The sequence below is a fragment of the Meriones unguiculatus genome, chromosome 2 (assembly GCF_030254825.1).
Source record: "Meriones unguiculatus strain TT.TT164.6M chromosome 2, Bangor_MerUng_6.1, whole genome shotgun sequence".
NCBI lineage: Eukaryota > Metazoa > Chordata > Mammalia > Rodentia > Muridae > Meriones > Meriones unguiculatus.
Window position 1 is genome coordinate 123,209,938 of NC_083350.1, and position 22,295 is coordinate 123,232,232.

At 36.3% G+C, this 22,295-nt stretch overlaps 1 protein-coding gene across 2 annotated transcripts in view; it reads right to left on the reverse strand.

Annotated features, from left to right (window-relative positions):
- Trhde (thyrotropin releasing hormone degrading enzyme) overlaps window positions 1-22,295 on the reverse strand; it is a 471,067-nt gene that overhangs the window by 118,636 nt on the left and 330,136 nt on the right. For both annotated transcript variants that reach the window (XM_060378067.1, XM_060378066.1), the window contains exons 7-9: window positions 20,740-20,805; window positions 4,622-4,687; window positions 3,429-3,616 (exon numbers count right to left, since the gene is read on the reverse strand). In XM_060378067.1, the coding sequence (XP_060234050.1) occupies window positions 3,429-3,616; window positions 4,622-4,687; window positions 20,740-20,805 (320 nt within the window). The remainder of the gene's footprint in view (window positions 1-3,428; window positions 3,617-4,621; window positions 4,688-20,739; window positions 20,806-22,295) is intronic.

The following is a 22,295-nucleotide window of genomic DNA, read 5'->3' on the forward strand; positions in this document are numbered from 1 at the left end:
GTAAGAACAAAAATAATCAGTTTTCACTGAAATTCTGAGCTATATGAAGAATAATTTCGGACACACTTCATGCTCCAGTTTCTAAAATGGAATTTCTAAGTTGAAGTGTCAAAGAAGCCAGCAAGAGGAGGGGTCAGCTATGAGTCCCAGCTATTAAAAAGAAGCATTTTATTTCATTTACTTCTTCACAGGATAAAAATTGAGGTCTAGACTTGAAGAAGTAATATCAACTTAATCTCAAAGGAGTAACCAAACATACGTGAAATGATTTCACAACAAATCTACCAACTGTACTTTTGTTTCCTGCTTGAATTATAGACAAACTATTTTAACCTCACATTGTATCTCTAGTACATGTGGTAGTCAACAATTATAAAAAAAAAAAAGGAAGAAAATACCTGAAATACAACAAGAAATTTTGTGCACACTCAGTAACTGTGCGAGTGAACAGAGTTAGGGGAGAGTGCCTGCGGTAATAACCTGTGTAATGAGCATATCCAGGCCTCTGTGACTACCTGTCTTCATCACAGTTTTGAATTTACATTTACTTCTAACTATCAGAGAAAGGCAAAAAAAAAAAAAAAGTGTGCATGCTTGAATTGTGAGGAAAGAATCCTTTACAAAAATAGGATCAGTGTTAAGGAAAGATCAGTATAAAGTGCAGCTGTCAACACTGAGGAAAAGAAAGGCCTGCCTGGGTTGATGCACAGGCTTCTGTGTAGATCAGAGCTCTGAGAAGCAACTTGGCATATGAGAAGATATTATGCAACATTGCAAAGTAGTGATTTAACGCATTTTTTTAAAATGCCACAAAGATGTACCACTGTCTAAGTAACAAGATTCCAGCACAAATGTCACACTATGCCATGTATCAGCCAACTTTATGAAATGTTCAGTTATATAAGCATCTCTCTATGCTGTAACATAAGGGTGAAAGTTTTATGTATAAAAACTATAATTATTAGCTCTATTAAAATGTTTTGACTATGTTAGGGTATATTCCAATATCTGTGGGGGGAAAAAAGGGAAAACAAAGAGTTAACTCATCTTAGAAAAGATTTACAACTTACTAGAAATTCTGTCATCGATAAGCAAGTTCTATTATATCAGGAGAAAACACTGTGTAGCAGCGTTAGGAAGGCTCTGTTCAGAGACCGGATGGAAATGGCGTTGAATCTTTGACCAGAATGCCACAGAGAATTAAATGATCCGTAATATAAAATTAGGACACTACACTTAAAGTATAGATTTTATTATTATTTTTTTAATAGAAAACCATTCCTGGAACTAATGTGATGCTTTGGATTGGCACCACCCCTCCTTTATATGCTATGTGGCAAGCGCTCAGGGTTTATATCCTAGAGGTCTTTCTGTTGTTTTAGTGGATACAGGGCTCTCTGTGTTGTTTATGTTTACACGGCCTGGATGATACAATGATGTATGTTATAGGTGGACAGATCATTTTTGTTCAAAATTTACACTGTCACACTTTATGTCTCCTTTTATATTTTTCTGCATCAGTGACACTATGTCAGGGTAGCAGTTCTCAGAGGCCTGGACTGATACCTCTTTCAATTTTCCATAGCAAAGTACTTCCTAGCAAAGTCAGGGCTGATGCCTGATAGTGTTGAACCTTGACCGTGACAGTGAGGCTGTAATGGAGCAGTTAATGCTACAGGGACCAGAGAGAGTAAAATGCATTGACACTCTCCTTGATCGCAGCAAGTCTGCAGCAGAGTAATGTGTAACACAATAATGCAGAGAGTCGGATGAGTGACTCTAATGTCAATATATAAGTGGAGTAAGGACCATAAGCCCATGCTTTATTGCTGGAGAGAAATCTCAGTAGGTAACAAGAAGACCTGAGTTCAAATCCTCAGAACCGACATAAAGTTGTGGTTCACATAAGCTAAGTGCTCCTATGGAGACATGGGAGGCAAAGCTGAGCCTGCAGAATCCTAGGCATGTAGCCCAGCATACATGATGCACTCATGAGCATACACATATACACATATAAATATACATACAGAGAATTGAAACAATGATCCTGCTTCCCCAAATGAGACTCTGCATAAAACCATCAAAAAGCACCAAGGCTTTGTACATGCATGCTTGGATCAAGCTGACTTCAAAATGGTTTCAAGACCTCTTAGGGGACACAGCGAAACATGTGCTCCAGGTCTTGTGGATACACATGGTTGATAAAGTCAGGTGCCTCGTTTTCCCAAGCAACCCAACCAAAAACTAATTTTCTTTATTAATTTCCTGCCCCCATTTCTCATTCCTCTCTCTCTCTTCCTCTTCATCCCTGTGCTCCTGCAGCCCACTTTTAATACTTTTTTATAAGAAATGAAAATGTTTAATAAAAGTTTTAATTCTCTTTAGCTCAGCCTTTAAAATAAGAAACAAAAGAGAAAACGTGGAATAATATCAATAAGAGTTTCCAAAGAAAAGTTAAAGTAATGAATCAAGATTCCATGCAGATAGGATGGCTGGGGCAAGAAGATGGCTGTGAGTTCCAGGCCAGCCTGTGGTGCAAGTGAGCCTGAACCAGCAGGGCTCCAGTGTGAGATCCAATTAAAAAAAAAAACAAGGAACAATTCTGCATGTGTCATATCTAGCCAGTGATCTCTAACATGATAATTGATAAAAAAAGAACATATATTTATCCTATGTGGCCCCACTGAAGCTTGGTTTATTTTAGGGTCTACATTATGTTTCTTTTACTCATACATTATTAAGTACAGATCTTTGGTGTAGTGAGTCTCTCTAGATTGTTAGTTTCAGTTCTCTTTTGTCTTATAAAACACATGTTGTTCAATTCCACTTAATTCATGGCTACACATTTTAACTATCAAGTTTAATTCAAGAACTATTCATAGAAGAGGGAAGACGCAAATCTCATCTCTTGAAAGTCACCGTGTTAATTCAAAGTTCTGCCTCCAGAAATAAATACTGTCACGTTGAAAGCTAAAGTTCTGAAGGAGAGATACAGAGAAGGCCCCGTGGATAATAGCACTGGCTGCTCTTCCAGAGGGCCCATGTTTGAATTCCAGCAACCACATGGCATCTAACAACTGTCTCTAATTCCAGTTCTAGGGGACCCAATGGTTTTCTGGCCTCACTAGACAAGAGGCATTCAAATGGTGCACAGAAAAACATGCACTAAAACTATCACACATATCACACATTATTAATTAATTAACTAATTAATTAATTAGTTAGTTTTAAAACCCTTGAGGAAATAGCAACAAAAAAGACTCACAATGAAACAGCCAATAAACATGTTAAAATAATATTTCACGTGTTTCAGAATTTTCTCAATAGTAAATTAAATATTTCTCAAAACTTTTAAAGGTAAAACATTCCTCAACAGTTTAAAATATTAAAATGCAAAGGGAAATATAGACTCATGGCCTGTTTGGTACCTGCTGTTCTGAAGTTGAAGTGCTTTGGTTTTAGCACCAACGTCATAAATGAAATGCTGCTGGGTGATAAGTATTCTGTTTTCTGCTGTCGTGTTCCCCAGTATGGTGATAACAGGATATCCCATCTGGAGTGTCCACTGGTCCATGACTTCTTGTATGTTCACGTATTTTCCATTCCTTTTTAATGCCTTTGCAACCAAAATTGTATAAATTAATCTATTAACACTTCTCATTAGCATAGTTAACGTTAATCTGTTCTCATTTTTCTCATTACAATTTACTTCAATACGAAAACATTTAAAACCAGTGAAGCTGACATTATGTACCAGTAAAATTGATCTTTTTGCCTTGGGTTTCTTATATTGTTATGTTCCATATATGTGTGTGTGTGTGTGTGTGTGTGTGTGTGTGTGTGTGTGTGTGCAGCTAAGTCATATTAATGTCGAAATCTTTACATACCAGAATATAACATGTAATTTATTGTTACAAATAATTCTAGCCTCATTTTGCCATCATGACAGGTCTACTATGGTATAGTAAAATTTTCCTAAAATTTTCAGTATTTCAGTTTTTAACATGAATTTAGAGGATCAAATGAAAATATCATTCAAAAGTATTGTCATACGTCATGCCACAAGACCTGTGCAAGATCATTCCAGCCAAGATTCCAACACAGGAAGACCCACCCTCAGTGGATGAGCTATGGCTAAGTGATGACTCGTAGGAAAAGGAGAGTCAATTTTCTTTAAGTGTGTGGCTCCTGAGGGGGTACCCATACTTGTTTATATCATTGGCATGGTCCTACACCAAGTCACAAAGTGGTCTCAGTGAGATTTTTAAAAGGAACAGATGAAATTGAGATGGAATCATGATGTGAAGAATAGGGAAAGCATTTGAGGGGAGAAGATGGAGGTATATTTGATAATCAAAATTATTATATGTTTATAAAATTATTAGTTAATTAAAAACAATGACACTTTTGAAAGCAGATAAAGCATTTTAGCCAACATTTATAAGTGAAATAATTTTAAATCTTATCTTTATATTATATATTAAAGCACTAAAGCAATGTGAAGTAAGAGGAATTACAGAAAGTAAATACAAACTGTCAATGTCATTAAAAATGAATGTTTTATAAAGGAAATTCAGTTGTTCAAAACTATACTTTGACATTTCAGCTTTCTCTACCTTACCTCTGATAATGTATTCCAGAGATCATTTCTGGCTGCATTGCCATACTTATGAATGGTTAAATAATCCTATAAGAATATAAAATTGTAATTACCATTCAAAGGTTAAGCAATTACCAGTAAACACATTTATTTCTCAATTCAATTAACCATTTCCATGTGTGGAATTGCATTAAGGCAAAGAGGAAAACATCCAAAAAAATTAGAATCTCATTTTAAAATATTCCCAAGAGTTTAACTATAGCATATTTCCTAAGTCACCCAACAGTATTAATTTCTTAACAAAGATTTTCACAGCTATAATCACATCTTATGGATTCCCAAGGTCAAGGGTATATTTATTATTGATTTATTTTTTTAGTTAAACAGTGATTATTCCTAAACTAGCTATATACCCAAATCACCACACTAGGTGATGTATTTAGAGACTAGGATGTATTTAATTAACCTAGAGCACAATGCTGGGCAATGATTACTCCATCCTAACCCTCCATGCTTGCATAGTTTCCTGCCATTCAGATTTCACCCATTATACTTGCTTTTAGTCATATCTTAGGTCCAGTTCATCTCTCCTGGTGGTTCCAAGTCCTCTCCTCTCTGGATCTCTCCTCTCTACTCCCCTCCCCCTCTATTCTCTCCATTGCTCTGTATTGGCTGGTTGTTTTATTGACAATACAGAGAACAAATGGTGGCATGTTTACACAAACTTGATACAGGTGATACAGGTGAACATCACAATGCAATGTCCAGATTGAATCCAGATAGTGGGGGAGAGAAATGAGAATTTGAATGACCAAGGGAAAATTGCATACATTCCACAAGAACATTATTCCAACAGATAAACTGACAACACCAGCCCATTTTGAGAAAATGACCTCTGTAATGAAATATGTAGAGCAAACATTCTCATCACCCCTTTCAGTTGTACAAAGAGAAAACACATTCTCTCAAGAAAAATAAAGCTTCTTAAGGCAGTATATGCTGATTTTGTGGGGGACTGTTACCTTCCAATCCCTCTCTGGTGACTCTATTCAAGGAAAAGGCTAAAGGATGCAAAACTGATACTCATTTCTGTAGTTTGAAGCACACATTACTATCAATTAAAAAAGAAAGTCTTTCTAAGTTTGTCTCACAACTTCAGGCTTAGGACTCTCCATTTCTCATTATGCTCCATTAGTGGTTAAACCTACACACTTTTGATTCACACCTTACTCCATCCTAAGAAGTGTGGTCTGTCTCATTATCGAGGTGACAGTTATCAAGATAATTAGTATAAGGGTTTTTTTTTTCTGATTTCAAAGAGAATAATGAACAGAGTAGACTGATTTATATAAAAAAGTGAAGAAATCTTTTCCTTCAAAATGCTATTTTCTTAACAATATGTAGATAAGAAGACACAATTTCTAATATCTCTATCAATGTTCTTGAACCAGAAAAAAAAATGCTGACTTTTCAATACTCTCTGTGGAATGGGGTACTTGGAGGATAATTAACTTCAGGGAAGCAAGTTTTAAACACAATTTGTAGAGCCTGTGATAGACTGAGCTCTTGTTGGCAATTCACAGCAGAGAAAATGACAGCTCCCACTTAATCACATGCCCTGAGAGGTGATGTCCAACCCCAACTTAGCAACCACACATTCAACTTCATCATCAGGTGTTGTGAATAACTTTACTAAAAATACAACTTACCTACAACTCAAAACCACTATGATTTTCCATTCAGTTTTAACCAAGCTTCAGGAAGTTTGTTCAACGTAAACCCAGGAAACATGTTTTGTGGGGAAGGTGACAGGGGTGAGTTTTAAATACATTACTGCAGCTTTCAATTTCATTTTTTGTCATTGTTCCCTTTCAGCATTTAAATGAATAAACTTAGGGAGAATGCAGCATTAAGCACACCGCTAGATGAAGAAACATAGGCAGTCAGGGGCTACTGACAGGAGAATCAATTTTACCAAGGGACAAGGCCACTGACACTGATTCCATGTGGTCAGCATTAAATTTATGTATTTATAAGCAACACCTAATGGACTGTAGGAGATATCAAGATCAAGGTTTATTATTGTTATTGTTGTTGTTATTATTCAGGATCAAGTCCATGAATCCAAGAAAAAGTGGGGAGAGCTTGAGGGAAATAGTAAAAATGATATGCAGTCAAGTATAAAATTCTCAGAAACAAAATAATAAAAAAATAAGTTGGGTGAGGTGATGTATGCCTATAATCCCAGCACTCGGTGATGCAAAGGCAGGTAGATCTCTGTGAGTTTGAGGCCAACCTGGTCTACAAAGTGAGTCCGGGACAGCCTGAGCAACACAGAGAAACCCTGTCAAAATAAAGATGAATTTAAAACTTGATCCTGTTGTATTTATCATCAGATGGAGTTCTTGGTTCCCCCTCCAGTTCATAATGAAGTCCCAAGTCAAGTGGGTTGGAATGTCAATGGTCAGGGCTAAGTGGCAACCCCAGCCTTGGTGTGTCAGTGGTGGGCAGGGATGACAGCATTCTCCTTTGTCCCCTTCAGTCACTCTTCTCAAATGTAATGGAAGTCTACACATGCCAAATACGTTCCTTTTCTTTTTTTTTTTTTTCAGAAAATGCTCCTTTGTTATTCTATTCTTTCTCGTGAACAACACAATCATTTCTTAAATGAGCAAAATGTCACTATCTAGCATAATTACAAAGAAATCCAGAGGATAGAGAATGTTGTTATAATAGTTATTAGGCTGTTCAGTCATTTCATAAAATATGTAAAGCACTTAGCATGCATCAAGAAGCTTTGGGTGCTGTGGAGATGTCGGCAGTGGAAGCTTGTAAGAACCACTGCAGGAATCTAGATGTGATTTGTATGGGAGGACTTGTTTCTGTGAATGACCCCGTGAATGGCAAGTCATGGTACAACTGCCATTTTGCAAGATACATTCAAATATCTTAATACCATCTTAAGTTTCTTTCAAACCTTCAAAGTAATGAAAATGGAGATGCTCAGACATATGAATCTGCACTAAAAATCTGTGTTTAGCTTTGGGTATGTAAGAATCAATCAGCAACAGATTTGACATTATTATATAGCAGCGAATGCTTTGGTGTTAATGAGAAAACAATTGAGGGTACTCCACACTGGGTACTACAGAAACGGAGTTATTGAAAATAGCAAGCAAAGTGAACCGCTAGCCCATGTGAAGGGGCATGGTTCATAAAACGGATAGACTCAAAACTACATATATTTTCAATAAGCATATAGTTGATAGATATACTGATAGAGAAAGGCATCTTGGCACAGGAATTTAAAGAAAAAGAATGAAAACCAGACATTCTGGAATCAAATCCAATGTCCAACACTCACTGTCTATAGGATATGTGAGTTATGGACGAGCTATCATATTTAAGCCCTTTTACCGGTTTTCACACCTATAAGATGAAGAAAATGAAAACACACTATATGCTTTCCTGAGAACACATACAATGTTAGAATAGTGATGAATTCCTAGTACACTCTGAGAATTCTATAGGTGTTATCTCTTACAATATTTTTAACAATTTCAGACTATAGGTTGAAAAAACTGGTTAAAAGGAAAAAAAGTGTCACTGGTCATAACGAGGAGTAAAACACACGTGAAAGAATTTTGTCAAGTTTTTAACATAGTGTGAGCCCCTGTTATGTTATCTCATTCAATTAACACCACATCACCAATTAACAAATCAAAGACTGGGCCAACATGTAAATCACAAACAAGTTCTGCATACAACTGCCTCCCAACCCAACATCCAAGATGTGCTGTAAACTCAGTGAGAGACACATTAAAAACGTGGCCTTTGCTCTTCCACATACAGTTTCGAGAGGCAATTAGGCAAAGGCTTCTGGCAGCCTTTTACAGTGATAACGTTCCATTTCCTCAACTAGAAAGTTATTTTAATGTGTCTTTCTTTTCCCCCACATTCAAATGGTGATTTGTGGTCGAAACATTTCGCCAAGATCCTCCCATTACACCTCACTTCATTGATGATCATTTTCCTGAATGTTGCTTGGAAGAATCCAAGTACCACTGTCTCTGCTCTAGCTCTTTCAGCTATAATCATGGTAGACCTTGAAACCAGGGTACTTTTAATCAAATTCTCATATGAAACACTGGTATTCTCCAAATATCAAAACTATATCATGTAGCTCAAACATAAACCTTTTTGATCTCATCTGTTTTCCTCTTGTTCCATTGCCTCCCCTGAGACACTTGGATATGTTTGACTGAGCCTAACATATCTTTTCCAACTCTTTGCATATACAGTTTTCTAGATATTATTGTCCGTTACCCACTTAAATTCAGTTTATCCTCCAGGACTAACTTTTGATAAATTTCTCCCAGGCATTCTTCACTGCCCACCCAATCCATTTCTTAATTCTAAACTATCTTTCTTAGATTCATATTCATTGTACTACATAAGAACTTTTCCAATTCATGTTGAAATTGCAATTGCTTGTCTACTGTCTGGCTGCCCACATTTTCTATGTAAACTTCAGGGAATTGAGGAATATTGTACCCCAGTTTATTATTGTTTAACCAACATCATTCTAAAGAGCCTGGTATGCAGAAGTTACTCAATATATGCCTATGATACATTACTCAATGTATAGCACAACTCTATTAATAACTGATAATGCAGTTATTAACTTGTGTCTATTAGGTTGTGTTTATTAGGCTTTTGCAAGATGTCCTCTTTAGAGCATAATATAGGACCTAACTCATTGTTACAGTGAATATTTGTCAAATATATATCTTAACATTTAATGCCATCAAAAGATTGGACTACTGCATCTGAGACAATTTTTTACTTTCTTCTGTTAACACATGACATGATTCATGATGTTTCGTGTATGAGAGGCAATTAGGCAAAAATGACAAGGGGAAAAGTGAAGCAAATGAGCTCGGGAAGTAAAGCACTCTTCTTATCTAAGACATGAAAATAATTGTGGAATTCTTGTAATCTTAATAAGTCCTGTAACAGAATAGAATAGAGAATTGACCGTGTGAGTGGCTTGTTCCTGGGGACATAGATAATGGCCCAATAAAATCTCTGTGGGTGTTTTCTCTGTGTTGAGAGACAAGTAGCAAAACTGCCCAAAGCACAGTGACTTTTAAAACAGCAAAACTTCTTCCTTCCTGTTAGAGACATCACAGAGCTGAGCCCTGGTACTCTTTATTTATGCCTTAACTTTATTGTTTTTAGGCTGGATGGCAGCAAGAATTCCAAGTACCACTTCAGCAGAGACTTGTACAGAGAAAGGCCAGAGCATCCCTTCTTGGCCCTCTAAAAGTCATGATGCTTTTCCCCTCAAATCCTGAAGCAAAATCAAAACCACATTGTGCGTTTCCTCAAAATCCTGCTAATACAGCTTAAGGTAGGGTCATTGGTTTCATACACTATGAAATCATGTGTATGAAAGCAAATGATTCCCAATGGGGACAAGACTTAAAAAAGCAGAACATAGCTCATAAGAAAATACAGGGCCTAGCTCTGGATAGATCAGATTCATTTGTGTACATTTCCATGATAAGCAGAGGCACTCAACTTTGGGCCAAAAAGCAGAATGCCGACCCTCTACATTAAGACAGTCTTCAGATGATCAGGTAAATTCAAGCAGTGGTTTTTCTGAAGACTTGACAAAGAGGCTGAAGCAAAGGATTGAAATGTTGTTGCTTTCTATCAAGAATATTTATAACTGAAAAAAAAATCTTAGGGAGCATTTCTTACTTTTTGGCTTTCCAGGATTTGAGCTCCATTTTCATGTAGGGGCAATAACTCAGTGTGGAATGTAGGAGGAAGGCAAGAACTCCTCAGTGTTGAATTGGAAAGGACAAAATGCTAAATATTCCCTCTCACTTCCTCTGGCAGCTAAAGTATAAGCATGTGGCCTGTTCTCCAACAAGTGGATGATTTGTAAGAAGTAATTAAAAGCACGTGAGAAGCAGAAGCACCATAGCCTGAGATAGGACGTTGACAGCCACAGTATTGACTCCAGCTGAGTCAGCTGCTCTGTGGTGTGACCTCGGCAAGTTACCTTGATTTCTAAGTCTCATCATAACCATTTGGTGAGTTTTGTTTTCCCATCCTTGTCAGTGACGTGATGGACCACTCTTGGTCCTTTTGCTAAATTCGTTTCTATTTAAATCTCCTGGAGTTTATTGTGTTGTATGAAACTGAAAATTATGTCTAGTATGTCAATAGATTATTTCAGCAAACACTGACTTGTAAACATCATCTTGGTGATCCCTAGACAGTAAATAAAACTATATCTTACAGTTTATAGAAAACACAATAAGCTTATTTTGTAAATGTGCTTAGTTTTGACTGTGTTGTGGATAGAAGGTATGAGGAGTGAGGTTGGGAGGGTTAAATACAGACAAGTAGTCTAGAGGTACAGAAATGAATACAATGGAATACAGGATGTAAGTGTAATTTTTATTTCATCAGAAGAGGGGATAAGATGAGAGCCATACCCAACCTTTCCCTTTTAGAAAACATAAGACTAAATGTATATGAGTACAGAGCTTTTAGGACAAAAGTCTCATGCAAAAACAAGAAGAATGTCTGCAATTTAATTCTAGCAGATGAGAGTAAAAGATGGAAAGGAAAAAGTCATTTTCTAAGTTTTTTTCTGTTGCTAAATTTTGTATTATAGGAACCCAAGCCATTATCAACCATGTTCCATGTAAGAAGTTTCAGGCATTCACATGACATTTAAAAAACAAGAAAAAAAATGAGACATTTACAAAATAAAGCTACTTGGAGGTGATATAAGAACAATGGTGGTTTATAATTGTTGGCAAGCCATTCTGAGTGAGAAATTTTAAATGTGTGTTTACCCTAAATTCACCTTCAGAAGTGGCTTGCCTAGACATGCATCCAGCTATTTATTCAGGGAAAAAAAGTGTTTTACATATTTTAAAAATCCATCACCCTATTTAATGAATGTAAATCGTGTACAAATTAGTACATTTTTTTCATAAGAGGTTGTCAAATATAGCATGAAACAGAGTATTTTAAATCAAAACAACCTGACAGGATTTGGAAAGGGTTTTTGTTTGTTTGCCTGCTTTAAATTACAGACAATAGCATAGCCTCACACCACTTTGGTTTCTACATATCTCCTATGTAGCAATTATGGATCACAGCATCAATGCTACGAGCAGTTGTATTATGAATTACAATATTGCCACCTCTAAATTTATACTCTACTAAACAACAACCTGAAGGGGATCTATGCCTGCCTGTCAGCAAAGTAGTGCAAATATAATAGTCTACAAGGGTGTTACAAAGTGCAAAAATGTCCCCACCTCTCACTTTTGCAGCTAGTGTGAAACAACCTAGATGTCCCTCAACTGAGGAACAGATACAGGATTTGTAGTACATTTACACAATGGACTACTGCTCAACAATTAAAAACAAGGAAATCATGAAATTTGCAGGCAAGTGGACAGAACTAGAAAAGATCATTCTGAGTGAAGTAACCCAGAAGCAGAAAGACACACATAGTATATACTCAATTATAAGTGGATATTAGCCATATAATATAGGATAAACGTACTAAAATATATAGTCCTAAAGAGGCTAAACAAGAAGGAGGACCCTAGGGAAGATGCTTAATCCTCGCTCAGAAGGGCAAACAGGGTAAACATTGGGAGTGGGAGAAGATAGGACAGGAGCCTATTACAGGGGGTCTCTGACTCAACCCATCAGGTTATTGAAGCAGATGCTGAGATTCATAGCCAAACTTTGGGCAGAATGCAGGGAATCCTATGGAATAAGGGGGAGATAGAAAGACCTGGAGGGGACATGAGCTTCACAAGGAGAACAACAGAAACAACAAATCTGGGCTTAGGCAGTCTTGCAGAGACCAGTGCTCAAGCTAGGGACCACTCATGGAGAAAGCCTAGCTAGACCTCTTATTCAGATGTAGTCCATAGGCAGCTCAGTTTCCATGTGGGTGCCCAGTAAGGGGAAGAGAGGGTGTCTCTGACAGGGACTCAGTGCCAGGCTCTTTGATCACCCTTCATGGGGTTCCAGTCTTGCCAGGCCATAGAGGAAGAACATGCATCCAGTCCTGATGAGACCTGATAGGCTAGGGTCAGATAGTAGGGGAGAAGGACACCCCCTCCCGTCCGTTGACTAGAGGAAGGTCATAGGGGGAGAAGAGGGAGGAAGGGTAGGACTGGGAGGAGATGAGGGAGGGGGCTACACTGGGATACAAAGTAAATAAATTGTAAAAAAATAAATAAATAAATACAATTAAAATAAGAGAATTTTTATTTGTGTGCATTACAAATAAATGCGCATACATGCTTCAATGGACTTTTCCACTATACCCTTGCAGTAAATTATTTGACAAATTAAAGGCTGACTAAGGTGGACCCCGTGTTTGAAAAATCTGCAGTGGTATCAGTGTTGCATGATAGTGAATGATCACAACAAATCATTACGTAAAATTAACCTTGATGCCTGCAAAATATGTAAGCCTTCACCGTATTTCAAGGGCAGCACAGGCACATTCGAGCGAACTCTCGAGGGTAACTCCACGGTTAGTGACTCGTTTAGCATCGTGATAAATATTCCCTACTACCTGCGATGTACTATCTCTATCCTGATGTTTCTTTATTTTGCCTAAAAACTCACGTGAAGGGAACAAGTACGCACAAACATAAACCTGTAATTCTCAAATAAAAACTTCAGATAGCCATACTTACACATGACACGCCGCTGGAACGGGCTATTGAGGGTGTCGCTGCTGCTGATGATCACCATGGCTTTGTGCCTGTCATTACCCTCAGGCTATCAGAATTTTATGAGCACAAACCAATAATAATGATATTTCCTTTCTGCTTTTATCCACACCTCATTGCTTACATTGATTTGCATAAGCAATTTCCACCCTGATAATTGGAGCCAAACATGTTGTTATAGGTTACCTTATGGAAAAGAGCAGTTAAATACTAATTAAGAAAAATCTTTTTCTATTCAAACATATTTCAGAAGCCATTGGCTCATTCTCACTGGCTAAGTAGATGGGTGACTCACTCACCGATGGGAATTTTAGGATTTGAGTCTGTATCGAGCTTATGATTTCCTTTTTTATATATATTTTTAATTCCCTGATGTCGACTCATAATAACATGAATAATGATCTTTCTAGTCTCATATCATTAGAATAACACTGTTTTCTTTTGTTTTTAAAAGCCATAATATTATGAATTATTTTAATAGTTACTGAGCCAATCAATGTTCATAGAAGATTTCATCTTTGTAACTTTATTTTCAGAAAAAAAGTTGAAAAAATAACTATTAACTTAGGTTATTAAAACAAACAACAAAGAACTGTTGAGGCTCTAAATGACCTCACAGGGATTCTGCCTAAGTACAGTATTTACCAACACATGTTATTTTTTAAAGTAATCCTATGCTGCAAAAGTGGAATAGGGCTTCTTCCTATAGAAACTGAACAAAAGTTACAAAACCAAAGTTTAAAAAAATGTACATACTAATGAAATGGTCTTGTATATGTGATGACCATAAGCATTTCTACTTATGAGTAAAAATTAATGTATATGTATTGAATGATATGCTTTCTGGCAAATAAAAAATGTCCATACTGTCAACAAGACAGTAGAAGGTGAGCATTGTGTTTCTGTTAAGTTATCAGTGCATACGTTTATTTTGGGGAGCAAGAGAGATCCCAAGAAGGCATGCAAAGTAACCAAGAAATCATAAAGAAATAAAAACCAAGAAAAATATTCTAAATACTTCACAGGAAAGGACATTCAATATCGTTGGACACTGAAGTTTTCCCAAATAGAAAAGATGAAGAGGGAGGGGCACAGCATATTTTCTGCTTCAGATTTCTCAATAAAACAACAACAAAAAGAAAACTCTACTTAGCATGGTAATAGGAAATAATCTTAAAATAATGAAATGTTCCATAGCCTTAAAGAAAGCTATCTACAAATGTTTGTCTGTCTTTACTAAATTTTAACAAAGGTAGCATTGGTAGAGGATAACAGGACCTTAGTAACACATGGTTTTCAGGGACAAAACAATTTCTTAAATGACAATTAACTTTCTAAATTGGAGAAAATACTTTGGGAAAATAAATGAGTATTTCACAGAGTAGTGTGGCAGGGTTGCTAATGTGGGTTATTAGTAGATGCGAAGGTTGAGCCGACACTATAAACCGTGAACACTGTAGCGTTCTCCCTTCTCAACTGAAGTTACGGGGACCCACTCGTGATCATACGACTGTAAAAACCACGAACATTGTAGCGTTCTCCCTTCTCAACTGAAGTTACGGGGACCCACTCGTGATCATACGACTGTGTAAAAACCACGAACATTGTAGCGTTCTCCCTTCTCAACTGAAGGTATGAGAACCCGTATTACAACTTTGGGCAGAGTACAGGGAATCTTTTTTTTTTTTTTTTTTCAGAGAGAAAAATGCCATATATTTTTATGCTTTCTGTTAGATGTAGATCACAGATTTTAATTTATTAAAAACAATAATCATACATTTATACTTTTTTAGTGTTTTTTTATTTTATTTTTTTCTTTGTTAATTACACTTTATTCACTTTGTATCCCCCCTGTGGTTCCTGCCCTCCTCCCGTCCTAATCCCTCCCTTCCTCCACCCTCTGCATGCAAGCCCCTCCCTAAGTCCACTGATAGGGAGGACTTCTTTTCCTTCCTTCTGATCCTAGTCAATTAGGTCTCATCAGGAGTGGCTGCATTGTCTTCTTCTGTGGCCTGGTAAAATGCTGCTTCCTCCTCAGGGGGAGGTAATTAAAGATCAGGCCAATCAGTTCATGTCAGAGACAGTCCCTGTTCCTATTACAATGGAACCCACTTGGATACTGAACTGCCATGGGCTACATCTGTGCAGGGGTCTTAGGTTATCTCCATGAATAGTCCTTGGTTGGAGTATCAGTCTCAGGAAAGACCCCTGTGCTCAGATTTTTTGATTCTGTTGCTCTCCTTGTGGAGTTCCTGTCCTCTCCAGATCTCACTGTTTCCCACTTCTTTCCTAAGATTCCCTGCACTCTGCCCAAAGGTTGCCCATAAGTCTAAGCATCTGCATTGATAGTCTGCAGTGCAGAGCTTTTCAGAGGTCCTCTGTGTCAGGCTCCTGACTTGTTCTCTCTTTTCTCCTTTTTCTGATGTCCAGCCTCTTTGCCTTTCTGGATAGTAATTAAGCAGGGAATCTTATAAAAGAAGGGGAAAATAGAAAGACCTGGAGGAGACAGGAGCTCCACAAAGAGAGCAACAGAACCAAAATATCCGGGCCCAGGGGTCTTTTGTGAGACTGATACTCCAACCAAGGACCATGCATGAAGATAACCTAGAACCCCTGCACAGATGTAGCCCATGGCAGCTCAGTCTCCAAGTGGGTTTCCTACAAAGGGGAACAGAGACTGTCTCTGACATGAACTCAGTGGCTGGCTCTTTAATCACCTCCCACTGAGGGGAGAGGAGTCTTACCAGTCCACAGAGGAAGATAATGCAGCCAGTCCTGATTAGACCTAATAAGCTAGGGTCAGTTGGAAGGGGAAGAGGACCTCCCTTATCAGTGGACTTGGATAGGGGCATGGGAAGAGAAGAGGGAGGGAGGGCAGTATTGGGAGGGAAAGAGGAAGGGGACAACAGCTGGGATACAAAGTAAATAAACTGTAATTAATATAAAAAATTAAAATTAAAAAATAAACGATCTTAACAATTTAAAAATAAAAAAATCTTTAAGCAAAAGAGAGAGAGACTTGGAGATTTTGAAGTCTTAGAAGCAACTTTTGTGAAAACCAGAACAGACTGAAGTATAAAATTTTAACCTGAAATGTTTCAACTCCAGTCAAGTCACTCCTTTTACTGTGTTTGTGTGAAGAATGGGTATAGATGGGAAAACAAATGGCAAGAAGTAGAACAGTGTCTTCCAGGGTCTAAATTCACCTAGCTCTGCTTAGTATCAGAAACAGCTCCACTGTTCAGGAGAGAAAGCCCTCCCTTGCTGGAATCCCCTATAATGATAACCAACAAGAGGAATAAAATTCTCTTTTTTTTAATTAATTTTTTATTAATTACAATTTATTAATTTTTTATGCCAGCTGTAGCCCCTCCTTCACATCCTCCCAATCCCACCTTTTCTTCCTCTTCTCCTCCCCTCAGGCTACTCCTCCCTCAGGAGCATGTGATCAAAGAGCCAGCCACTGAGTACATGTCACAGACAGCCACTGTTCCCTTTACTAGGAAAATCCTCTTTAAAGCCAACCTCCAGGACACCTTCAGACTTGTAAACAAAGTCACTTCCACTCTTAAGGAGTACACCTAGAAAATTTGGCTTTAGAAATCGTAACATATGCTATGAAAACCATAAAGAGTTTTCAAAAAGCCCTCACCAAATATCATGGATGATAACGACAGATCAACCACAAAAATATTACATATCTGAAGCAATGCAATACAATTAATGTGAAGATGAAACCCCAAGACAACATACTCTGATAAAACAGATTATTATTAACAAAAGCTGCAATTTAAGCAGATGTTCATATGGCTTGATACAGTAGCGCTGTGACATGCATTGATGGCCAATGGCCACCCAGTCAAATATTCAGAACGCTGTTAGTTCAAGTATAGAAAGACACCTTTGCTCATGCATTTTATCGTTCACCCCCGTCAAATCAAAATGGCTGTTCCAAATCAAAAATATCTAACACCAGTTGCCTAAATGATCAACTGCCCTAAATAAATCCTATATTTAGAAACTATGAAAGATGGAAAATATCTTAGAGAATTTAGTTTTGCATTCTATAACTGTAGGTTAGAGGCCAGGAGAGATTTCATGGCTTGTCAGAGGCTCAGCATTAATTAGAAAGAGAAATGAGAATTATTTCTCCCTGCTTATTCTATTGCCTCAAGCTTCCCACAAAATGCCTGCTATCATTTTGTGTAATGGATTATATATAACAGTAGATATGTAGAGCTTGCAAAAATATAATCACTGCAGTGTCCTGAAATATATTATTTATGAATGGTATGTATAATCAACAACAGAAAAGCTTAAACTCAGTACATTGTGCAAGTTCAGATTTCGATTCAAACATAAAATTTAAAGCTGACTTATAAGCCAAATTATGAATTAATTTTATGAATAAAATTTATTTACAAGAGATTTAAGATAATTTTTAAAGAACATGGAAAACTGAACCATTTAAACATTAAACTAAAATCAAAAGTAGTAAGATGTACAAAAATATTAAGAATTTCTTTGATTTTAGACATTATTCAATATTGAATTTCCTCCTTGGTTTCTGATAGCTTATCTCTGTGTTATATAACAAATAAGAACAAAAGTTTTCTCAAAAATGTTCTAGAACACTTGCCTTCTGAGGGATATATTCATTTTGAAATTTAAAATACATATTGTCACACAAATTACTGTGCAATATACAAAACATCTCTAATCAGATATTTTATTAAAAAATGAATATATAAACTGACCCAGAAACTCACTAGATAAGTTATATGTAACATATTTGTAAATAATGTTTGCTTTGTTTCTAGAAAGAGCTTAGGATAGCCCATACATATAGAAAAAAGTATCAGCAGAACACAAATTTTGTTAGATAATAAGTAACAAAGTAACAGCTATCACAACACTGTTCTTAGTACAACCTGAGGGTGTTGTGTGAGCACTCAAGGAAAAACAACAAAGCAAAAAGTATGGAAAAGGGAAGGGGGAAAGAAGGAAGAATAATAAAAGAAAACACACCTCAACTGCAGTTTGGGTTTTCCCAAGCCTGTAAATATAAACCTAGTATGTTTTCGAGTAATAAACTTTCATGTGTCAGGATAGAATAGCCATGGTTAATGTAAAAATAATTAATAGATTTTCTTCAGAGGTAAGTGCTGACATCCCAGAGTAGGCCTTTCAACAAGTTGTAAAGTAAGACTCCCCAGAGCCTTGTAAATGGCAAGCATATTAATATGAACTCGAAAACTACTCAGCACCATGACATGAAGTGTCTGTTCAGGAGGTCATCTCCAAAATGTACCCCATACATCTCCGTACACAAGAGATGTTCATTTATCACCAAGACAGAAGGATCTACTGTAAACTAATCCAAACTGCTGATGATACACTAAATCAGTTTGAGTGATAACTATAAATGAAGCTGCAAGCCAAGTACTGAAGGATACAGATCCACCTGATCAATGAGATGTCTCAAGGCAAATGAAATGCACAGATGACAAACAGAGTCCCGAGGTTGAAAATTAACCAGATCAAGTATTGGAACATAAAATGACATGTTAACACTAGCTTCAAATGAAAGTTTACTTTAATGGGTATTTCTTTTAGCAATTTTAGATAAAACTGAACAGGCTTGGGATATAGGATATACTCAAAATAATATATTTTACATACTATAGAAAATACAACAAGATAAGAAAAAATTCTGCAAAAACATTCTGTCAAAATAAGTGTACTCACTCAATCTGTTGAACATGGGTAATAGTAGAGAAATAATAAAAATCGTATGCAGAAAATGATTGCATATCAGATTGCCACCAAAAAAAATCAAATTCAATTTATGTTGCCTTTATGAAAACTTAAATATTTTCTGAAATTGTCACATTACAAATTCAATATGGGAAAACAAAGCTCTGTGAATAAGGTAAGACATCCCTCCAGACAGTTGATATTCATGGAGGGCACTCCTTGAAGTGAAGGAAAAAAAAGGTTTCCACAGCTATGTGATCAGAATGGAGCCTTCATCTCTCAGCAAACAGAATCTTTATCCTTCAGCAAATACATTCGATGGATTCAGCTATTCTGTGGACCTCCATAATGAAAAGCGTTGACTAAAGTAAATTTCAATACTGACTAAAACTAATCTGTAAAAGTAGTTTATAAGGAAAATTATTCTTCAATAAATTTATATGCTTTTTAATTTGTTACATTAAATATGTAGTTTGCCATATCAAATTTAACTCTTGCCTTTCTATTTTATCCCCTCTTATTTTGGATAAAGGTAGAATTATACTACAAAAATATGACCTGATCCCAGTTGTAGTTTATTTAAATTTCAAAATGAAAAGCTTACTAGGAACAGATAAGATTGATTGTTCTCTTTGTCTTAGCATAATTGTACTTCAGGTGAACATCAATTTACTTTAAAGGACACTTCTAAGTAGCAAAATGCATCATAAATAATTCATCAATCACAGTGGCTGGGAGTGTGATTTACTCTAGCAGATTAAACAGAATCAAAGTTTCAGTTCTCTATAATTATACTTTTTATATATTTTAATAAATTTGTTTTTACAGATCCATTCTTAAATTCCATGCTTACTACCCGAAATGCAGTACATATAATTGTCTTTTGGTCCAACCCCACCCCTTATTGAAAATAGATGGTTTTATCATACAATATATCCTGATTACAGTTTCCACTCCAAAACTCCTCCCAGTTCCTTCTAACCTCTCCTCCCACCTGGTTCCAGGATCCACTAACTTTTCATCTCTCATTAGACAATAACAGATTTCTAAGAGATAACAACAAACCAAAAACCACATAATCATCTCCCTTCTTTAAAGTGATTCACTTTACTTTCAAAGAAAAGTATTGTATTTTCAGTGGGACAAATAGCACCTGTGTATGTCAGTAGCAAAACAAGGTAGGCAGCACATGACTGAAAAGCAAGCTCTAAATTACGTTATTTTAGTAAAGCTAACAACTTGCTCTCATATTACTTAAACGTCTCAATGACAGTAAATAATAGCAGGTTTTCTGAAGCTCTTGTGTAAATTATTCAGGATCTGACATGTGTAAAACTTAGTTCAGTTTGTGAATGCCAGTTAAACACCTCCAAATTGTATACTAGCTTGAGTTTGCGTTGAGGATACACTGAGTATCCCTTGACAACTTCTGTTTGTCATACTGAAGGACAAAGTCCTGCCTTAAACATCCTAAATTTTTCTATCATAATAGTAATTTTGTATTAGTAATTTCCCAAAGCATGAAATATACTTAAAATAAATATAATAACAAGAAAAAGAGAAGAGAAAAATAGAAAGTGTTTTACTTACTTGCAAACCCCTCTGAAAAACCGAATGGCCCATAAAGTTAGCCAGCATTCTAATTAAAGCAGCACCCTGTGGGGGGGAAAAAGCATTGAAAAGAAAAGAATTTCAACAAGTGTAATCCGAAAAATGCCACGTGTCAACGAAGAGTGGCTCACTTCATTCACTCTATTCTATTTTTAAAACATTCAAGGAGAAAAAACAACACATATCTATCTTATGGGTTGAAAACATCATGGTTTTTTGTATCTAAAATATTTTGTGGATCAAAATCTATTATTTCAAGATGAAAATCTCTTTGACTCAAGTATCTCTGGAAACAGTCTGTAATTGGGAGTAGCTTACACTTCTGTGAACATTGAACAGGTCAAGATTAATAGAGCACAGTGCTTATACCCAAAAGCCCATGATCTGGAAACATAGGGACACCTGTGTTAACAAACATTTTGATGAAAATGTAATTTGTTGGTACAATAGCTGCTTGCTACACTCCTAACCCAGGTGAGAATACTTTATAGCAGGAGTGGACAGGAGTGTGAAGCAGTCAGGCTTTCTGGGTTCAAACTGTGTCTCTGTTACTTTTTTTTTTTTAATCCTTTATACTCAAAAAAATGATTAGAATTCTCTTATTTTCTTCTCTTGCAGCATAGAGTTACCAACAATCCTATTAGATAAGACCTTTGAAGCTTAAATAATTAGTTCTATATTTTCATATATATATACATAAAAGTATATATATATATATTCACATATATATTTTCATATATACATATGTATTTAAATATACATATTATCTATATGTAAAGCATATATGTTGAAAATTAGTGCCTGTATGCGTATAAATGTATGCCTATGTAAAGCAGTTCAATAAAAGGTCTGAAAGACAGAGTGAACCATCAATGTTATTTCATGTTGGCTCATTATTTTTTGTCATACCTATTTTTTAAGCCGAATGTAGTTATATATACGGTTATGTAAGCAAGCAGATGTGGTTAATGTAAATTTTGCGTGTTATAGAGTAATATGCTAACCTAGAAGAGTTGAGAACTATATTATAAGATAATATAATACAATATAAAATTCAATCAGTAGAAAATGTGCATATGTGATCAGTTTGAAGCAATCCAAGTAATGGTGAGGAAGTCAGGATGATCAGACATTTATAAGAAAACTACAAATTAGACATCTAGAATCCAGTTCATGCTGAGCTCCTCAAGGGTTATTAAACAGTGACCATTTAAACAGAAATGGCAGTCTAGTTTTGTGGAAATTCTTCTGCACCTACCTATCCCTCTCCACCATCCTTACAAATGCACATACTGCCATGAATCCTTTTTTCAAGGTGTCTCTTTTAAGTTTTATTATTGAAGTTTTATTATTGCACACCAATTGTATATGCTGATAAGATTCACTATGACACCTCAATGCATGCACCCAGGGTATCCTTTTATGAATGAACCCTTTAGTATTCATCTAACCAGCACTCAGTCAGTCCAGTGACAAAACCATGATTTTCCACTGTTCGACACTAAATCTACTCCCTGTAATTGTGGAAACTTGAT